The sequence below is a fragment of the Corythoichthys intestinalis genome, chromosome 13 (assembly GCF_030265065.1).
Source record: "Corythoichthys intestinalis isolate RoL2023-P3 chromosome 13, ASM3026506v1, whole genome shotgun sequence".
NCBI classification, from domain to species: Eukaryota; Metazoa; Chordata; class Actinopteri; order Syngnathiformes; family Syngnathidae; genus Corythoichthys; species Corythoichthys intestinalis.
In genome coordinates, this window is record NC_080407.1 from 11796693 (window position 1) to 11818657 (window position 21965).

Genomic DNA, 21965 nt, shown 5'->3' on the forward strand with positions numbered 1-21965 from the left:
GAGTTTAGCGCAGAATACTCAGACAGGTAAAAAAAAGAACCCTAGAGATTCTGCTAAAGACTTACAGAAATCACTGGCACAGTCCAATATCTCTGTGCACACATCAACTATATGAAAACTATGGCCAAGAATGGTGTTCATGGGAGGACTCCACTGCGGAAGCCACTGCTGTCTAAAAAAACATTGTTGCTCGTTTTTTTGCAAAAAGGCACTTGGACACTCCACAGACGTTTTGGCAAAATATGTTATGGGCTGATGAAACCAAAGTTGAATAGTTTGGGAGTAACACACAATGTCATGTGTGGAGGAAAAATGGAACAGCTCACCAACCTCAACACCTCATCCCCACCATGAAGCATGGTGGAGGGAGCAACATGATTTGGGGCTGTTTTGCTATCTCAGGGCCTGGATATCTTGCAATCATTAATGGAAGAATGAATTCAAAAGTTTATCAGGATGTTTTGCAGGAAAACCTGAGGCCAGTTTAAGTTGAATAATTACCTTGAATCCTCGAACAAATCACTCCTGAGACAATCCTTCCTGTTTGTATGCGGAATAGTTTAAATCCGGCTTGGACATGAGCGTGTGCCGTCCTCAAATGACTATTACTAAATGAAGTTCAGCCCCCTATGGTAAGGCGTGACGCAAACAATGACGAAGTGTCAGGTCAATTGAGTTTTGAAGTCTTTGTTTAAGCATTTATTCACAAGAATTTTCAACGTAAAAAGCTCGTGGCGCTAAGTGCCACAGTGGCATAAAGAGTAGCTAACTGCCCGATTTTTTGCTTTTAACCAAGAATCTAGACTGTTTTACGTCCACATCTAAAAAGAATTCAGGGATTTAAGCATTTACTCACAAGACTTTTTAAAATAAAAAACTCTGTTTCCACTTGGTCAGCTTTGACCCCTATTCATCGGCCTCGCGCCCCATGCCCCGTCAATATATTATGAAGCCTACAGTCCCTGACAAAAGTCTTGTCGCTTATCCATTTTGTAGAAACAATTGCTAATAACCTGACTTTTAATCATTCAATTGGTTTTAGAAATGGCTCATATGAAAGCTAAGACCCTCCCAAATGATGTTTGATGTACAAAAATACTGTTTGTTTCACTGAAAAAAGATTTACCATTAAATGAAGACAAAGGTCAAATTTTGGCAAAACAAAAGTTTTGTCGCCCACAGAAAGTAGTGTGAAAATTGAACAAAAAATGTACTTTAAATACAAAAATACAGTATGTTACATAATATAAGCCAATTAAGTAGTGGGGCTGTGAGATCCAAATTTAATATTTTGTATGACTTCCTCGGGCTTCGGCAAGGATTCATACAATTTATTGATGAAGTCATCAGGAACATCAAAGAAAGCAGTCTTGCATGCCTCCCAGAGTTCATCAACATTCTTGGGTTTCATCTTCCATGCTTCCTCTTTCATCCTACCCCAGACATGCTCAATGATATTCATGTTTGGTGACTGGGCTGGCCAGTCCTGGAGGAGCTTGATCTTCTTTGCCTTGAAGAACTTTGAGGTAGAGATTGAAGTATGCGATGGAGCACCATCCTGCTGCAGAATCTGTCCCTTTTTATGGTTAGGAATATAAGAGGCAGCAAAGATTTGTTGATATTTCAGACTATTTTTCTCTCAGGGTGCAGACAGTTTTAAAAAAACGTGTGGCATTTGCCAACGCCCAGAGCCTGTCAAAAGGATGAATGCTGAAAATGTGGCAAAAGGTGGATTTTTCCGATGAATCTTCTATTGAACGACACCACAGTCGCCGCAAAAATTGGAAGAGACCTACTGGAGCCCGCATGGATCCGAGATTCACTCAGAAAACAGTGAAGTCTGGTGTTGGCAAAATTATGTTCTGGGGTTACATCCAGTATGGGGTGTGCGAGGGATCTGCACGGTGGAAGGCAACATAAATAGTCTGAAATATCAACAAATCTTAGCTGCCTCTTATATTCCTAACCATAAAAAGGGACAAATTCTGCAGCAGGATGGTGCTCCATCACATACTTCAATCTCTACCTCAAAGTTCCAAGGCAAAGAAGATCAAGATCCTCCAGGACTGTCCAGCCCATTCACCAGACATGAACAGGATGAAAGAGGAAGCATGGAAGACGAAACCCAAGAATGTTGATGAACTCCGGGAGGCATGCAAGACTACTTTCTTTGATTTTCCTGATGACCTCATCAATAAATTGCATGAATCCTTGCCAAACCGCAGGGATGCAGTCCTGCAAGCCCATGGAAGTCACACAAAATATTATATTTGGATCTCACATCACCACTACTATGTTATGTAACATATATTTGTTTTTAAAGTACATTTTTTTGTTCAATTTTCACAATACTTTCTGTAGGCGATAAAACTTGTCATGCTAAAATTTGACCTTTATGTCTTCATTAAATGATCAATCTTTTTTCAGTGAAACAAATATATTTTTGTACATTCAACATCATTTGGGAGGGTCTTAGCTTTCATATGAGCCATTTCTGAGACCAATTGAATAATTTAAAGTCAGGTTATTAGCAATTGTTTCTCCAAAATGGATGAGCGACAAGACTTTTGTCAGGGACTGTATGATTAGACGCTGCTTAATTGCCATTGACAGAGCTAAACGTCCAAGCCATTGGAAATGGGAGGGTTCCCAGTTCCAATGAATTGGACGTCTACGAGTGATAAACTCATTTCCATTCACAGCAAAAGGATAATTGGACAAAACAAAATAAAAGATACATGAGTGGCTCCATAAAGAAAATGAAGCTGGTGTCCCACCAGGCTGTTGACCTGCCATGGAGGAGGGCTCAGATACAAGACCCCTTGACTGACCGTGTTATCTTATTTAAAGCAAATACAGTGTAACGCGAGCCGGCCATATTTAGCCTCGTAGGGGGACAGCTGCTTGTTGCCGGGGGCAGATATAGGATGGATAGTTCTGTCGGCGCATAACTCTCCTCGGTGTCACCTCGGAATTAGGTTCAGATGTCAACAGTGGTGGGGTTGGAATAACCTCTTCATTTGGGACTAAAGAAAAAGGCCGAAAACATTCAGAGCAACATGTTGCAGTGGTGAATGTAATATCTCAAGGCTCTTGTTTAATCAGGCTCCATCCAGAGTGGACTAATTAGCCACTTCCACAAATAACCATCAACGCCACTTGCGTAACAGCGGGATGTGAGACTTCCCGGTGGACGCTGATTGCAGCACCAAAGGAAACTGTTTGGGTTTTTCAGGTGTTTGCTAAGCTATTTTTCCAATCCTGCTAGAATTCCTTCCTCGGCAAGGTTGGGAAGGCGACAACTCGGGAAGGGACGCAGCTCGCGGATACGTCCAAGGCGTCCGTGTGAAAGTCATCGGAGCGTGCGAGCCTCAAGGCATCTTTTTGCTCGCACGTTTGTCACTGAGTCACTAATGACGCCTACTTGTAAAGCATCCAGGCCTGCTTCATGCTTTTATTTGACAATCTGGAGGCAAAATAGACTATAAATGAATCATAACATGAGTAAATAGTAAGGGTGGCCCCAAATATCTCAATTTTCTCTCATGCGGTCTTGTCAGAAATATTCCGTTTATCGCACAATCGTCTGTAATTTCCAGTTCATTCAAAGTGACGAGAACTTCTGTGTTAAACTGACCAGGTCAGACGATTGTCGACACTTTTCAGAGAAGCTTTTAAGGTAATGAGGTGGGCATAGTTAATTAGTGTACAAGAGGGAACTATTATGTAACACACTTGAGTGATGACACATATGAATGAACTGTCTACTAGAGACACATATTTAAATAACCTGGGAGTCTCCACTTTGACAAGCTTATACTTGTCTACCGTAATTTCCGGACTATACACTGTAGTTTTTCCCCTTATTTTGAACCCTGCGGCTTATAGTCGAGTGCGGCCTATTTGTTGATTTATTTGGTTTAATAGGTCACACTTTCATAAGACTACCATAAGACCGTCATAATTGTGATATGACATTATGCTGGGCATTAATGAACGCTTATGACAGATGTCATTAAGTGTCAACCGGCAAACTATGTCACTAACTCCATTTACAGTCGTGGTCAAAAGTTTACATACACTTGTGAAGAACATAATGTCATGGCTCTCTTGAGTTTCCAGTTATTTCTACAACTCTGATTTTTCTCTGATAGAGTGATTGGAACAGATACTTCTTTGTCACAAAAAACATTCATGAAGTTTGGTTCTTTTATGACTTTATTATGGGTGAACAGAAAAAAGTGATCAAATCTGCTGGGTCAAAAATATACATACAGCAGTGCTAATATTTGGTAACATGTCCCTTGGCCATTTTCACTTCAATTAGGCGCTTCAGCCATCCACAAGCTTCTGGCAAGCTTCTGGTTGAATCTTTGACTACTCCTCTTGACAGAATTGGTGCAGTTCAGTTAAATTTGATGGCTTTCTGACATGGACTTGTTTCTTCAGCATTGTCCACAAGTTCTCAATGGGGTTTAAGTCAGGACTTTGGGAAGGCCATTCGAAAACCTTAATTCTAGCCTGATTTAGCCATTACATTACCACTTTTGATGTGTGTTTGGGGTCATTGTCCTGTTGGAACACCCAACTGCGCCCAAGACCCAATCTTAGGGCTGATGACGTTAGGTTATCTTGAAGAATTTGAAGGTAATCCTCCTTCTTCATTATCCCATGCACCAGTTCCATTGGCAGCAAAACAGCCCCACAGCATAATACTACCACCACCGTGCGTGACGGTAGGCATGGTGTACTTGGGGTTAAAGGCCTCACCTTTTCTCCTCCAAACCGATTGCTGGGCATTGTGGCCAAACAGCTCGATTTTTGTTTCGTCTGACCACAGAACTTTCCTCCGGAAGGTCTTATCTTTGTCCATGTACTCAGCAGCAAACTTCAGTCGAGCCTTAAGGTGCCGCTTTTGGAGCAAGGGCTTCCTTGTTGCACGGCAGCCTCTGCAAAACACGCTTGACTGTGGAAACTGACACCTGTGTTCCAGCAGCTTCTAATTCTTGGCAGATCTGCTTTTTGGCGATTCTCAGTTGAATCTTCACCCTCCTGACCAATTTTCTCTCAGCAGCAGGTGATAGCTTGCGTTTTCGTCCTGATCGTGGCAGTGACAAAACAGTGCCATGCACTTTATACTTACAAACAATTGTTTGCACTGTTGCTCTTGGGACCTGCAGCTGCTTTGAAATGGCTCCAAGTGACTTTCCTGACTTGTTCAAGTCAAAGATTCGCTTTTTCAGATCCTTGTATGTATATTTTTGACCCAGCAGATTTGATCACTTTTTCTGTTAACCCATAATAAAGCCATAAAAGAACCAAACTTCATGAATGTTTTTTGTGACAAAGAAGTATCTGTTCCAATCACTCTATCGGAGAAAAATCAGAGTTGTAGAAATAACTGGAAACTCAAGAGAGCCATGACATTATGTTCTTCACAAGTGTATGTAAACTTTTGACCACAACTGTATGTCACGTTCTGATCTTTTTCATCCATTTAAAAGTGAGATAATTTTCCAGATGACACAAAATGTTATCTGTCATAAGCATTCATTAATTATCTTGGCAGTGTCACGTAAGCCTGAACGATATATCGTTTAAACATCGCCATCGCGATGTGCGCGGTATTCCCATCGCAAGCACGCACGATAGTTTTTATTTTTTTTAATCCACATACGCCTTGCTTTCTGCTCTGTGCACAGCCTCACACCCTCCCTCTCCCAGCCCTTTGTTCCTCTCAGTCACTGCTGCACTTGCTTATTAAAGTTAAAGACTTTGATCTTGCCAAAGACGCTGACTTCAAAGCGGAGCAATGTGTCAATCATCGTTTAATTTGTTAAACAGTTTCTGCAAGGAAGCCGCGCTGGAATGATTGTGTGTGGAGACGTTGGAGACATATAAAATAAATGCCAGAAGTGATCATGAGGAGTTTGAAAATTCTACATATCACTCCAAGAATCACAGCTAAGGTAGATCAACAGAAGCATTTAATAAAGCCAAGCATTTATCTACTACAGTACTTTATTGTTGTTAAAAAAAAATTTGGGGTTGGACAGTTATGTTTAAAACTGATCATAATTATGACATATGAAGTGCTTAAAAACCTTATTTTATCTTATATACATTTTTAAAATCACTTTGGGGGGAAAAGTGAGAAAAAAACATGTCTTATATGTATCTCTTTCCAATGCTAGATCTGAATAAATACATTGAGCACAAAAAACACCCCCCCCCCCCCCCAAAAAAAAAAGGGGCGGTGGGTTGCGCTACATCGCAGTTATTCACTTATCGCGGCGGGTTCTGGTCCCCATTAACCGCGAAAAACGAGGGATCACTGTACACTGTGGTGATGGTGGGTCTTCCAAAGTCTTTCCAAACAGCTATTCAAGTCATCTTGTGAAAGTTTCCTTAAAAAAAATATATATATATATATTTTTAAATATCGCAATATAATATCGCAATATATCGCAAACCCCAGAAAAATCGCAACAATAGTTTTTTCCAATATCGTACAGGTCTAGTGTCATGTCATAATTATAATGGTCTTACGACAGTCTGATGGCACCACTGTCAAATAAAGTGTTACCAAATTCCATAAATAGCAATTAATGAAACAACTAGAACAGTAACTGCAGAAACAATTAGCCCAGAACAGGAATTTTGATTTGCTTTTTACATCTGTAGCGCTGCAATGCATGCTAGGAGGCATGTTGGATGACAACAGCGTTGACAGCAGGTGGCAGCAGATATTGACCATTTCCCCGCTAAAAGTTCAGACCGCAAGGCGTCCAATTTAAAGCAAGCACAAACACACCTGGCGGCCGCGTATTTGTTTTCCACAACTGACCTTTTCATAACAACATTGTTAAGCCAAGATAAAACACAAAAGTTTGCCTATAACACTGCCATGTATAATCACCGAGGGACCACCGCCGGCATCCATCTTTTGTATTGAGGCCAATAACACGGTAATTGCTGTCTTTGTATATGTCTCACAGCCTCGTTATCTTCCCCGACGGAACACAAATGATTCTCTTTCCCCATATTGTCGGAGCGGAGAAGCCAATTTCAAGCTGAAATGGGAGATTTCCTATCATTTAAGAACTTAAAGCAACACTAGGTAGCTTTTCAACCTTTATAAAATATTTTCATAACATTTGTGATAATATGTCGACTGACAACTATTTGAATGACATCTATTTTATAACTTGAGCGGGTCTGTATTGCTTTGGCACTAATTAACTTTGAGATTATTGACAAAAAAAAAACTACAAATGTACTGACTGCTTTACGGCAGATATCACTTCCCCCTTTCCCCATTCATTATAAAGACGTAAGTAGATGCGAAGGCTTTTGTGCCAATTCTGAAAAGATGGCAGAGCAACAAAAGAAACACAAGAAAACAAGAAAAGTTTTGTCTGAGGAGGAAAAAATGGCAAGCTACCAGGATATAAAGAATAAACATTGGCCCCTCAACCGAGTGGGAGGGAGGGTTAGCCACACGGTTGCTAACCGTCATATGCTAATGTTTAGCCAAATCTGGATTCATTACCTGATTACGATTCATCCTTCACACAGCCGCTGGAAACAAAAATGTTTAATCCATCTGCAGGCGACAGGGGGATCATGATTTTACGACACTGTGCGGGTGTGCGCTGGTCCTCATGGGAAACACAGTCCTCCTTAAGGCAAAACACTACCGGTTTTGTCCACCGGCGTCGCTAAGATCAAAACTAAGAAGTTTCCAAGTGTTGCTTTCAAGTGCATATGACAGGATGAAAGCAAAAGTCTTAAATAGCATTATTATGTGAATTAGAATTAGTATTTTGAGACGATTCGACTATATACAACAATTTGGCAAAGCGCAGATGACGAGAAATTAGTTTTATAATCTGCTGTTTAGCCACGCCTACCATGATAGGGCTCTAGCGTCCCCAACAGGACGATGACGTCGGCAGTGTCATGGTTTCATCTGATTCAGAATTCAGCCCATTGCGGGGGAATTATTCGGAACGAGGAAAATGCGACGAAGAGCCGCAAAATGTCAATGTTTCAATCGCTCTACTCTAATATTTTTACAGGATAGTCTTTTTATCGAAGTATTTTTCCACAATAGCTAAATCAATGTTATGGTCATGACAAATAACAGTCTTGTGCTGAATGGAATATGAAATAATAAAACTGCATTTATTCAGTACGACACGGCAAAATTACTCCATAATGGTCAAAACTGTCGATTTCACCTTTACTGGCGCACCTCCCGAACGTTATTTTATGCCACCGTAATTAGTCCGGCTTTTACCATTTCCATGCCTTTGGAGAATGTAAACAAACTAAGAGGCGTGACAGCTAGCCGACATGCTAACCCGAACCGAGTGACGTCTCAAAGTCTTATTTTCGCTTTTCGAAGCGAAAAGTCATACAAAACTAGTCCGGATCATCTCACACGGGGGCGGGGTTGTCAATTGTCTTCGCCGATCACCAACCCGCCCGGCGGCGAGCAAGTTACAGCTCGTCGCACTCGTTCCCCTTCTGCGGGCACGAGAGCCGGGGAAGCAGCTGGACAAACTGGCCGATGTCAGAGGCGCGCGTTGCTGCCACATGGTCAACACGAATATGGCGTAAAATAATGCTTTACTACATGGCATACACGTAAACAGTGAGGGTGGTGTGCAGTTGTTGTGCAGCTAACATGGCAGGATGTGTCTGAGGAGAACTTTTTTACATGTCGGTCCGTGATCATACGTAAGTAAATATTCCTTTATTAAAAGAAGGTTTGTAGTGTGTACTTTCTAATCGCTGTATTCGTGGCCATTTTTAACACAAAGTTGCAATTTCTGATGAGGTTGAAAATTTGACAGATCACCGGGCACACGAAACCGCAATAAGAGTATAGAGGGGGGTAACACCGGTCGTCGGCCGAGTGGCAAAAATGCAAGCTACGTCCGTATTAAAACGTGTGCCATGATCCCAGTATTTGACATAATACAAAATACGATGTTTACTCACTTCCTCATAAGTCCAATGGTCCCAGAGTAGTAGGGCTTGTTTTTGGCCAATATCCGCAATGAATAGGAACCTTTTGAAACCCAAAAAGGCTCACATGCCTCTCCCCTGGTGCAGCTACAAAACCCTGCAGCCGTTTGGCTGGCGTGATGCGAAAAATGACCGAATTAATCCGCAAAATCAGCTGAATCTGCAGTCCATTGGCACGCTATAAAGCAATGCTGTATTATAAGATACTGACCTGGGTGACGTCACATTCGCATTAGTCCTAAACCCGAGACTGAAATCGGAAGTTACTCATTTTCATGGCGCGGGATTCAAAAATTGAATATATAAAACTATCGCTTCCACACACATCCAAGCGGGCCATTTCATTCAGGAGCATAAAACAGCTTGAAATATGAAATAAACATGCTTGTTGGCGTCATACACACTTTAAGGCAAAAAACTAGCGGTTTTATCCACCAATGTCGCTAAAATCAACCAAAACTGAGAAGGTTCCAAGTGTTGCTTTAAATGGTTTGAATTGAGGGTTAGCGTTGAATGTTCTGACGGCACTTCGTCAAAAATATATATTTAAAAAACAGCAAAAACAACACAATTTGTGTGTGTATAACTAGATTACGGAACCCGCCAACTCGATTCACCCTTTAGCTTCGCTTTAGTGTAGCAGTGAGTACTCCTGCTGCTGTGTGCGTGCTGGTATTAAACGCCAGGACCACTCCATTAAGGGAGACCGTTGGCAAAGCCATCAGGGGCCGTCAAGAGCCCACTTTTCTGTTGCACACCCCACAAGCACCTGAGAGATATTTCAAGCACTTAACACCTCGAGTGCCTTAATGGGCTGCGCTCAAGTAGATATTAGGACATAATAGCTTTTATTTACTAAAAGGATATTTTGGGGAGAGTCCATATAGGTGACAAAAACGGAATTCAACAAATGGCGTGAGGGCAGACCCGTACAGTCCATAAGGCGAGCTATGCAAATACATCGCAACGTCCAAAAGGGCGCCAAGAAAAATGTTCAAATAATGTTTGATGATAGCAGTATTCAAAAAAATATATATACAAGACAATAAACCAAAAGAACAACAATACACATCGTAATAATTCTTTAAATAATAATGAAATCATTTTTCTAATGTGCCTTCTGCCCATTTCACAGTTTCCTGTGATGTGGTAATTTCTAGGGCTGTCAAACGATTAAAATTTTTAATCGAGTTAATCACAGCTTAAAAATGAATTAATCGTAATTAATCGCAATTAATTGCAATTCAAACCATCTCTAAAGTATGCCATATTTTTCTGTAATTTATTGTTTGAATGGAAAGACTGATATATACATTCAACATACTGTACATAAGTACTGTATTTGTTTATTATAACAATAAATCCACAAGACGGCATTAACGTTAACATTCTTTCTGTGAAAGGGATCCACGGATAGAAAGACTTGTAATCCTTAAAAGATAAATGTGAGTACAAGTTATAGTAATTTTGATAGTTTGTATATTGTGACTAAATATTGCCATCTAGTGTATTTGTTGAGCTAAACTTAATGTTTGAATAGAGTATTATTTCGCATAGCTATTTTGATTGGGAATCTCTTTGCATTGAGCGCTTTTCTTTTTGTGAACATTATTTTATTTTTGAGAGATACGAATATTATTTTTGTTGTGCTTTCACTAAATGATACTGTAGCGACTTAAATGTTCTTAACTGCCCAAATGCATGATGGGAATTTGAGTAACCATGAGTCACAGTGGTTGCTGCAAATGGTATATCTTCTCTGTGTTGAGTACAATACATGGTGTTAAGAAAAAGATCATCTCCAGTTAATCTTCCCCATGTCGCTGGCCACAATAGTTATTAACAGCTATGGAAGAGATGCCACCACTTAATCCATTAAATAGCGCGACTCCAATAAATGCCTGCGTTACAAATTCGCCCTTTTTGGTAATTGGCGGTGCTATGGACCGGCGATCCATGTTGGCTCGTTGTGGTCGGTTAGCTTGGTTCATCTGATTTCCTCCTGAGGAAGATGGCGGCGTACATATTAAACACCGAGAGGCGTCGGATGGCTTTTTGTGGGTACTTTTACTAACAAAACAAAAGCATGTGGGGGACGCAACACTTGAGCCTGCGCTAACTGCGCACTTTCTCTACTCTCTCGCTCCCTCTCTCGCTCGACCACTTTCTTCTTCACTGCTCAATCTGACAATGCCGGTCACATTGAAAATAACAGCGGCCCCCTTGGCGGGTGCCGGTAACACCTGCGTCCACTCCACTTGCTTGTCTCTGCCCTTAGCTCTCAATATACTTCAAACGACGCCATTGTAGTCTGTTCGCGGCAATGCTTGAGTGGGTCGTTCCGTGCATGCGTTAATTGCGTTAAATATTTTAACGTGATTAATTTAAAAAATTAATTACCGCGTTAATTTTGACAGCCCTAGTAATTTCACCACTGTCTCTAATCTCAAGCGCAGACCAGCTAGCTCCCTGAAGGTGTTATTTTTAGCCTCCACAATTGCGTACTGCACGCATGCTATTTTTAGACTGTGACATCGCATCGTAAAGCGGAAGTAAAGCAGAAGTGGGACATTATATACCCGCCCTCGCATATAAACCATGTTAATTCTGCTACTTTTCTCTGGTAATCTTTCAAAAACGAACATGCCGATCACACATTGCTTTTTTGGAACTTGTAGACATGACGACATATGAAGGATGTTTTCTTCATACGTTTCCCGAAACCAAAAACTCGGAGGAAAAAATGTGAAAAATGAATCAATTTTTTACGCCAGCTCGGTGAATCAATTCACATTTCATATGCAGTAAAAATTTTGTTGGGTTGACATGGTCTTTCAGAGGACAAAGAGGTAAGCCATTTTGATATTTTTAGCTTATTTTTTAGTGTGACGTTGTGCCGTGCTGCTTCTGTCTAACAATGAATGATCTGAAAAGAATTAAAATGGTATCTGACTGCCACCATGACCTTTTCTGTTGTAAAAAAAAAACAACTTTAGTAAAGGGGAAGTGTAAATAAATTATAGAATTAAGATTTGTTATCAATGAAAAAATTGAAAGTGTTCGTTGGCTGTCGCTGAGTAGTATTTGCGATCACTACCCAAAACTAACAATATAAATTACCCCCAAGAACGGTCAGAGACATAGGACAACCAGAGGATATAATATATAAGAAAGACAGGGCTGGTGGTAAAGGATAGCTTGTTGAAAGAGGAGAATGTCATTGTCAGTTGCATAAGAAAAAGCATAGGCGGAGTTTGATTTTTGGGGCGGGGTGGCACAACATGTTGATGACCCCGAAACGCAGTGTCAGCAATAAAATTAACTTACAAGAATATTTATAATAATAGTTGACAATGAGCGTTTTTTGTTTCTCATCATTCTTGAGGGGAATTCTAAATCAGGCTGCTTAGGAGGGCTATACTTTTCACCAAGATTGTCATCCATTGAATATGATACGCCCAACGGTGTCAAGCCAATGTAGTTACCCTCGTCAAAATTGTATCCCCTGGGCGGAGCTATATGGAGGTAGATTTGTGTCTTTATTTTCCGATCAAAAAAAAGTTGCTTCAATCAAAATATATATTTTCAACCCAAAAATAAGTCGCTTCAATCAAAAAAAAAAAAAAAAGTGTTTGAATGCAAAAATAAATTTGAAACTCAACCCCCCTCCCCCCACCCAAAATGCATGGGAAAGTTTTTTTTTTTTTTTTCTTTTTAAGCAAGTGTTTTGATTGAAGTAATGTCAATTTGTGTTTGGGCCACATTTTTGCTAGGACATTTTTGTCTTTAGTAATCAATCAAAAAATAAGTTTCTTCAAAAAAAGTATAGATTTTCAAAAAGAAAAAATCACTTCTATCAAGATTAGAATTTCTATTATAGAAAAAGTTTTTGAATGCGAAAAAATATTTGCGATTGAAAAATTTGCATTTGAACATTTAATTTTTCATTAAAAAAAAGTCTTCTTTGATTGAAGCACTCCTTTTTCTGTTTGGGCCGTATTGTGATTAGGACATTTGTGTTTGAATCATTCAATCCCAAAAAAAAGTTGCTTTAATCAAAAAAATATATATATATTTTCAATCAAAGAAAAAAAACATTTTTTAAACATGGTTTTCTATTATATATATACTGTGTATATATATATATATTTTTTATTATTATATGCAAAGCAAATGACCATCTAAGGTGCTCGAAAAATAATTTTGACCCATCATAAAAATATGTTTTTTTGTCAATTTCATTCATTTTTGTTGCAGTTTTATTGCTTTACAACTCTTAGATGTATAGGAAAGTCAATTACATGCAATGACACTATTAGGCCACCGGGGGGCACTGCCCCCCCCTTAAAATCCGCTTATGAGAAAAAGGTGTCGATAAAAAAGCTAAGGCTATTCTAAGGTTGGCTCGTTTTTTTCCGTCTTTTTCAGCCCTCGACACTCAAGCAGTCTCTTTAACGAAACATTTTTATGTTCTTCCACATCTTTGCAATTGAATTTGACACCAGGGACATCATTTTCAGAGAGAATTGTTTCGTACAAGATTTCCATTCATTTCCTATTAGGGAAAAACGGTGACTTGTCCTTACTTAGCAACAGTAGCTAATGTCATGAATATTAATGAGCGGAAGTGACGTGTTGTTTGCGGTACGCCACTGAACGACGTTACGGCGACGATGTCATGAAAAGACAGAAGCCCTCCGGGTCGCATTTTAGAAAGAAGAGGGGCATAAACGTGAAAAAGACAGAGGTTTGTTGTGATGAAAAAAAACTTTTAATTGCATAAATACGTTTACTTAGCACATTTGCAAGCTAGCGGTTATTTACAAAGAGTTTAGATGACATACTGCTAAAGCTAAATTATACTGTATCATTAGCCAGGCCTGTTTTAGAAATATTTTCAGTATCCAGCCAACTGTGGATTAGTGTCAGTTAAATTTACTCCCTCTACAATTTTAGAGAAAGTTGGACAAAATGTATGGGGGACTAAAATTGTCTCTTCCTGATTTTCATGTGATATGAAGCACTTTTACATTGTGTTAAATTGTGCTAATCAAATAAATGTGCCTTGCCTTAAAGTGCCAAGGTTAATTAAATAAATACACTGTTAAATATGCAATTATTAATTACATAGTTCTGTGGTATGGGGGACTAAAAGTGTCATGGATTTAAATGCAAATATTTGTTATTAAATGTGTCATTATTTCATTAAAATGGCAATACCAGCAAATATGTTGCCTTGGGTACCATATTGGTCAGGAATGGCCCTGCGGGAGGTCACTCATGCCATGCGTGTTCAGAACATGCAGATAACACTCAAAACTAGTGCTGCAACGATTAATTGATTAATGCGAGTAATTCGATTAGAAAAAACCCCGAATCAAATTTTTCTGCTACGAGGATTAAATGAGAGTGACGTTATAAAGGTCTGTTTTGAAAGCGTTTGCATTTAGTTTTGATTTGGGTGAATATTGTACGGTGAATACAGTGAATGTGGCATAACTCATTGAACATGACTGAATCCAGTTGCTCCCTGTCAAGACCATCACAAGGTAAGTGTTTGTTTAAGCAAACATGTATTTTTTAATAAATTCATGGTTTATCTTCTAGCTATATCAAGCAGTTTTTTGTGGGAATATGTGTTTGAACAATTTGTTAAGAGCAATATAAAAAAAAAAGTTAGTATTTCATAGCATTTAAGCTAGCGGACTTTTGCTATGCAATTTAGCCGAAATTTATTTTGTGCAGTATTCGCAGTTAATGCTCTTTTGAAAATTCGACCTTAGCAAGCCTTTGTTTTACAGCTCCTAAAATGTATTCTTCAATGCATTAAATGTTCCGATTACTCGATTATTCGAACTAACTAGTTAATAATCGATTCCCAAAATAATCAATAGCGGCAGCCCTACTAAACACAGATGAAAAATAGCTGACAAAACTGTGTCTGTTCTATCTGTTGCTGTATTTGTCTTTTCTCCATCTGAGATGAAGCCCGCTTCACTTCCATTCAAGCTCGTTTCTCCAATAGTCGCACGTAGCACATTGGGTAGCCAGTGCGTGCTGAGTAGGCGGGACAATCTGAGATACTCGCATTTGATTAGCTACTGTAGAATAGTACCGGCATTTAAAAATATCTGAATGGTGTCATTTAAAATAAGGGAGTATACAGATGTGCTTTTTGCACTGGCCAGGCCTGCCATCCAAACAGCTGTTAGCCATTCCCCTGGTTGCCTTGGTAACGGAGCAGTGGAAAAATTCAACACACATTGGAAGGGGATGTGAGGTACACACACACAGACACGAGTTGCTTCCTATAAAAATCGTCCAAAAGGAACTTTGTATGAAAAAGTATCTGAACCTTTTGGAATTTCTCATATTTCTGCATAAATTCACCATTTAATGTGATCGGATCTTTGTCAAAATCACACAGATGAAAAAAACGGTCTGCTTGAACTAAAACCACCCAAACATTTATAGGTTTTCATATTTTAATTAGGATAGTATGCAAACAATGACAGAATGGGGAAAAAGAAGTTAACCATCACATTTAATATTTTGTGCCCGCCCCCTTTGCCAGCAATAACTTCAACCAGATGCTTCCTCTAGCTGCAAACCAGTCTGGCACATCGATCAGGACTAAACTTGGCCCATTCTTCTCTACAAAACTGCTGTAGTTCAGTCAGATTCCTGAGATGTCTGGCATGAATCGCTGTCCTCAGGTCATGCCACAGCATCTCAATGGGGTTCAAGTCTGGACTCAAGAACGTGTATTTTGTTCTTCTGAAACCATTCTGAAGTTGATTTACTTCCTCAGGCCTTAGGTTTTCCTGCAAAACATCCCGATAAACTTTTGAATTCATTCCTCCATCAATGATTGCAAATTTTCCAGGCCCTGAGGCAGCAAAACAGCCCCAAATCATGATGCTCTCTCTACCATGCTTCACGGTGGGGATGAGGTATTGATGTTGGTGAGCTGTTCCATTTTTCCTCCCAAACTATTCAACTTTGGTTTCATCAGTCCGCAAAATATTTTTTCTAAACTTCTGTGGAGTGTCCAAGTGTGTTTTTGCGAACATTAAATGAGCAACAATTGTTTTTTAGACAGCAGTGGCTTCCTCAGTGGAATCCTCCCATGAACACCATTCTTGTCCTTTGTTTTACATATAGTTAATGTGTGCACAGAGATATTGGACTGTGCCAGTAATTTCTGTAAGTCTTTAGCATACACGCTAGGGTACTTTTTTACCTCTCTGAGTATTCTGCGCTGAACTTCTGGCATCATCTTTGGTGGACAGCCACTCCTCGGGACTGAAGCAACGGTGCCAAACTCTCTCCATTTGTAGACAACATTTCTGACTGTCAATTGATGAACATCCAGACTTTTAGAGATGGTTTTGTATCCTTTCCCAGCTTTATACAAATCAACAAGTCTTCAGACTGCTCTTTTGAGTGAGCCATGATGCACATCAGACAATGCTTCTCATCAAGACAATTCTTACCAGGTGTGTGTTTTATAGTGGGCAGGGCAGCTTTAAACCACTCATTTGTGATTGGGCACACACTTGACTCAAAATGTTTGGTAAAAATTGGTTTCAATTGCTCTTTAAGTCTCCTTAGGCAGAGGGCTCACTTAGTTATTTTTCCCCATTCTGTAATTGTTTGCATGCTATCCTCATTAAAATATGAACACCTATAATTCTTTGGGTGGTTTTAGTTAATGTATATGTATTTTCATCTGTGTGATTTCGACAAAGATCAGATCACGTTTGATGGTGATTTTGTGCAGAAATGTAAGAATTCCAAAAGATTCAGATACTTTTTTATACCACTGTAGGCTCACAACTTCCTGTCCGTTGCCCCTCCGAGGGAGTGTACGCCCCCTCCCCCAAAGACGGGTGCATGTCTAAATAAATCCCAGTGGGTTGAGACGGGGCAAAGGGTATTAAAGTGGGAGTGTGAGAAAGTCCACTTTGAGTTGCTTATTCTTTCCCATGTAAAAGTTCTGCGTTTCAATCCGTTGGCTGAACATTAAAAAAATGAAAAATAAAATCACAGCAGCTTTTCTGCCAATCAAAGATCAAGTCGACCTGTACGCACATTTCCCATTTTCATCCTTGACTTCCTGTCGCCATGTTTGAAGTGCGGTCGGGCCCTGTCCAATGTTGTGTTCATATAAAGTGCCTCCTCACATTAAGGAGGAGATCGCCAGAGACAAGACAGCGAGCAGAGAGGCATGGCTCTTTAGCTGAGCATGAAATCGAGTTAGCCTTAAAAAAAAGAAGAATAAAGTGGGGGGAGTGGTAGAAATTGCTGAGAGAAGACGTAGAACATCAGAAAATCAATACACTGCTATATACCCACAACATGCAAAGGTCACAGAGTCTTTTGTCATGGGGCTTTTCAGCCCCCTGCTTGCCATATACGTAACACGCCGTTAGATGGCTCTAAATGCAACAGGTTCAGACAATCACTTTACAAACAAGCAGTACAGGTTTTTTGGGCTATAAAGAAAGACCAGAAAGGCGTCAAATGACCCCGATACCAAACTGACTAATTGGCTTTGTCAAACTATAGACCACTCAAACAAGCAATCCAGCAGACAACCCCCCAACAAACACACTCCTGTGGAGTCGCTGCCTAGGTGTGAAGGCGGATTTCACTCTGGATAAGTGCAATTCGCATCTTGAATATAGGGGGTCGTTTACATGGTGGCTCTCCGAGAAGACGAAAAATTTCATGTTTGTATTTATATGGGCCCGTCTCCATTCGAACAATGTTGCAATTCCGTATGAAAAAGATGTAGTATTCATGCCAGGCCCTAGGGTGCAGTGCAGATTTACAAGGCGACAGCGAATTATGCACTTTGACCCGACCAAAGTTCCTCAGCCCGGAAAAAAATATGCCCGCCCACTCGAAGCGATGGCATTTTTCTTTTGTTCAAAAAGGCACAAAAATGGAAAAATTCAACATACCGTAATTTTTGGACTATAAGCCGCTACTGTTTTCCTTCACTTTGAATCCTGCGGCTTATAGTCCAATGCGGCTTATTTGTTGATTTTTTTGGGTTAATAGGTAACACTTTATTTGACAGCAACATCATAAGACTGTCATCATTGTGACATGACACTATCATGGGCCTTACTCATTTTATGTCCAGCTCGGTCATTTTACATCCATTCAAAAGTGAGCAAATTTGAGCATTCATTAATGCTCATGACAGTGTCATGTCATAATTATGATTGTCTAATGACAGTGTGGTACCAAATACCACAACGAGGAATTAATGAAACAACTGGAACAGTAACTGAAGGAATAATTAGCACAGAACATGAATTTTGATTGTTATTTACATCTGTAGTGCTGCAATGCATGCTAGGAGGCATGATGGACAACATCAGTGTTGACAGCAGATGGCAGCAGAAGTTGACCGTCTTCCCAAAGGGAGAAATAATGACCAAATTAAGCTTCTTGAAGCAATGAAGGTTTGCATCCAATTGGTTCAAAGCTTCATGGTGGTTCTTTTGGTGTAAATATCCCATAATACAGTGAGGACAGCTGCGGCTTATAGTCCGGTGCGGCTTATCTATGAACAAATGTTGTTTTCTAGTCAAATTTGGTGGGTGGCGGCTTATAGTCAGGTGCGCCTGATGGTGCGAAAATTATGGTATTTAATTTAACAATTTTATTAAAACAGTAAATTAAAGCTGACATTCCATATTTGCTGTTTTTAATGTTTAGTGGCACCGCTGCACACGCCCAATGTGACGTGTATGAGTGCTGACGTTATCGGCGCGGTGTCGCGCCGCGGGAGCCTTTGATATGCATGCGGAGATAGCTCCCCTCAATCCCCTGCAATCGAATTCTACCACTTTGGAGGCAGGATTCAGAATTTTTCATCTTCGCTGACACCATATGCACGCGAGGCAACTCCGCAACACAGTCATTGCGTCTTCGTGTCGCAGAGTCGCCATGTAAACTGCCCCTAAGAGACACTGGTGGACTTCTTGGTGGGTCTGGCAAAGGAATTGGCTCACTCTCATGTGGGCGCAAAGTAGGTGCAGAAGGAAAAAGAAGGCGCAGAAGGAAAAATTACTTTGGCAACAACCTCCAACACTTAGCCCCGGGAAAAGGGCAAAGCGTCATATGTTACTACATAAAAAATGGTTTTTTATAACACTGTCCCTTATACTTGGCAGACTGCAGCTTTTGGAATATGTAAAAAGGTTGTCCGCCCGATTGCCTGCCTCAGCGGTCCACTGCCAAGGCAGTCCTGCCCTGCAAACACTCAAGATGCTAACTAGAGCATTCAAACCCTGTGGTTTTGCGAGTGTGAATGGGACTGACTGATGAGGACCTCAATGCTCACAAAAGCTATGCTAATTAGGGTCCGATGACCCTTCTCTTGATACACATGGGATTTGTATCAACTGATCCACCCTTGGTAGTTCTATTAATACTTCTAGAATCGAGAATTCTCACAAATATCAGAAAACAAATTGATTTGCATGATCAAACAATTACTTTGTGTATTCCGTTAAAAGGCGAGGCCAAAACTGGTGAATGATGTGTGTGCCAGCCAGTGACTCAGCTATAGTTAACCGTAAAAATGATTTGTGTTACATAATGCTCTTGATCTTTGTCGTTAAATACTAAACATCTCAAACTTTTGAAAGTCGTCTTTCGTGGCTCTTCACCTATATTATTTCTACGCAGAACAGTGTAAAAATCCACATCATAATAATGAGAATATAGAAGCGGCCATGTTGAGTGGCCGTGGATCAATCCACTTAGCGAAATATACTCTGCAAGTCTGACATCATCGCACAGGGGCCATTAGGCTGAGTGCCACGGTGGCTCACTACCACAACCGATGAGGAAGACGACGGGGCGGCGTCGGCTCAGAATCATCTGGAATATTTCAGAGAAACAAACTGTTGATTCAAAAATCAACAGTGAGGAATCCCAAAACATGGAAGTACAGTGGGGCAAATAAGTATTTAGTCAACCACTAATTGTGCAAGTTTTCCCACTTGAAAATATTAGAGAGGCCTGTAAAAAAGCAAGATTTCTGGCTGTCTAGCTTCTTCTAACGAGGTCTAACGAGGCTCCACTCGTTACCTGTATTAATGGCACCTGTTTTAACTCACTATCGGTATAAAAGACACCTGTCCACACACCTGTTACACTCCAAACTCCACTATGGCCAAGACCAAAGAGCTGTCAAAGGACACCAGAGACAAAATTTTAGACCTGCACCAGGCTGGGAAGACAATCTGCAATAGGTAAAACGCTTGGTGTAAAGAATCACAAGAAGCACAATTGCTGGTCGACTAAATACTTATTTGCTCTACTGTACAGCCATCTCATTACTTATGGTTTCATTTAAACAGTGCACCTTACAAAAAACAAAGTCCCAAATAGGGACTATAAGACAGGAGTATCAAACTCCAGTCCTCGAGAGCCCCTATGCAGCTTGTTTTCCATGTCTCCCTCCTTTAACACACCTGAATCAAATCAGCTCATCAAGCTGGAGCCTGCTAATGATCCTGATTATTTGAGTCAGGTATGTTGGTGGAGGGAGACATGGAAAACAAGCTGGATAGGGGCTCTCGGGGACCAGAGTTGAATACCCCTGGACCATAGGACTACCATTATTATAATTAAACTCACCCATCTACTACTACTACTCATGAACATGTAACACTACTTCATTTCAAGGTTCAAATAAACACAAAACACAACGCGCAGTTACAAATTTGTGGAGTCTACTCAACAAGACACACTTTCTTCCATTAAAAAACTGTTTCTGTGTTTTTTACAAACTGAGAATAAACACAAAACACTGACTTATGTGTGTATACAAACTAACAAAAAAAAAAAAACACAAAAAAACCCCCACAGATTTCAAGGAAAACCCCAGGATTTGGAAAAGTTCAACGCACAACACACCCGCAATCACAACTGTGCACAGAATAGCTACCCCCTAAAATATCATATTTCACAAGTTGGGTGTCCTCCCCTCCATGACGCGTGTTTGCCTCCATTTAAAGGGGGATTTTTATTTTTTTATTTTTTTTCCATCAAAACAAGCAAATGTCACTTTGGTACTCACATGTGCGCGTCGGGGAACTGGCCGCCACACACGCAGGACACGCTGGAGAGCATCAAAAGTATGCACACGCGGTAATCCATTGCGTTCGAGGCTGAAAACGCAAGAAAAGAAGAGGAGGAGGCAAACAAAATGAACCAAGGTGCACAAATCCACGGCGTGCTGCTTTGCCACGCTCGTCCGTCAAACGTGAACGCACACGCGCACGAGACAAATCTCTCCAAAGACCGCCCCTCACTCCCACAGCTGATGCGGGCAATCCTCCCCGACTTTTTTTTTTTTTTTTTTGACTGTGGGCGTGGACACGTGTTGCATGAATATTCACACTAGATAATAGCGGATAAAAGTACTGTACATAAATGGAACAAACTTTAATATATAATCCATAGACTTCATAATAATACGGGGCGCAGCCTCAGCCTGAAGCTGGTTAGGCGGAGTTAAAGGGGGGGCCAGGCAACTTTAATTGCATTTAATTGACTTTCCTATATATTAATTTTACAATTAAGAGTTTCCTGTAAAATATTGTCAATAAAAGTTGTAAAACCATAAAATACACAACAAAAATGAATGAAATGAAAAAAAAAGATATTTTATAACGAGACAAAATTATTTTTCGAACAAATCATGTGACTAGCACCTTAGACCAGGGGTCCCCAGCCTTTTTTGCACCACGGACTTGTGTTATTTGCATGGGTCTTTTTTTCACAGACCGGGTTCTGACAAATTTTGCAACCCATCAAAAATTGCAACGATGCGGTTCTGCGCATGCGCGTAACGTTAAACATGGCCGCAAATGCAGCGATTCCATAGTAAACACTAC

General features: G+C 40.3%; 1 protein-coding gene across 1 annotated transcript in view; it reads right to left on the minus strand.

Moving 5' to 3' along the window:
• The window catches only part of cacna2d1a (calcium channel, voltage-dependent, alpha 2/delta subunit 1a), a 107619-nt gene extending 86260 nt beyond the window's left edge, over positions 1–21359 (minus strand). The window contains exon 1 of the mRNA XM_057855310.1: positions 21146–21359. Within this exon, the coding sequence (XP_057711293.1) occupies positions 21146–21225 (80 nt within the window). The 5' untranslated portion in view covers positions 21226–21359. The remainder of the gene's footprint in view (positions 1–21145) is intronic.
• Between the last annotated feature and the right edge of the window lie 606 nt (positions 21360–21965).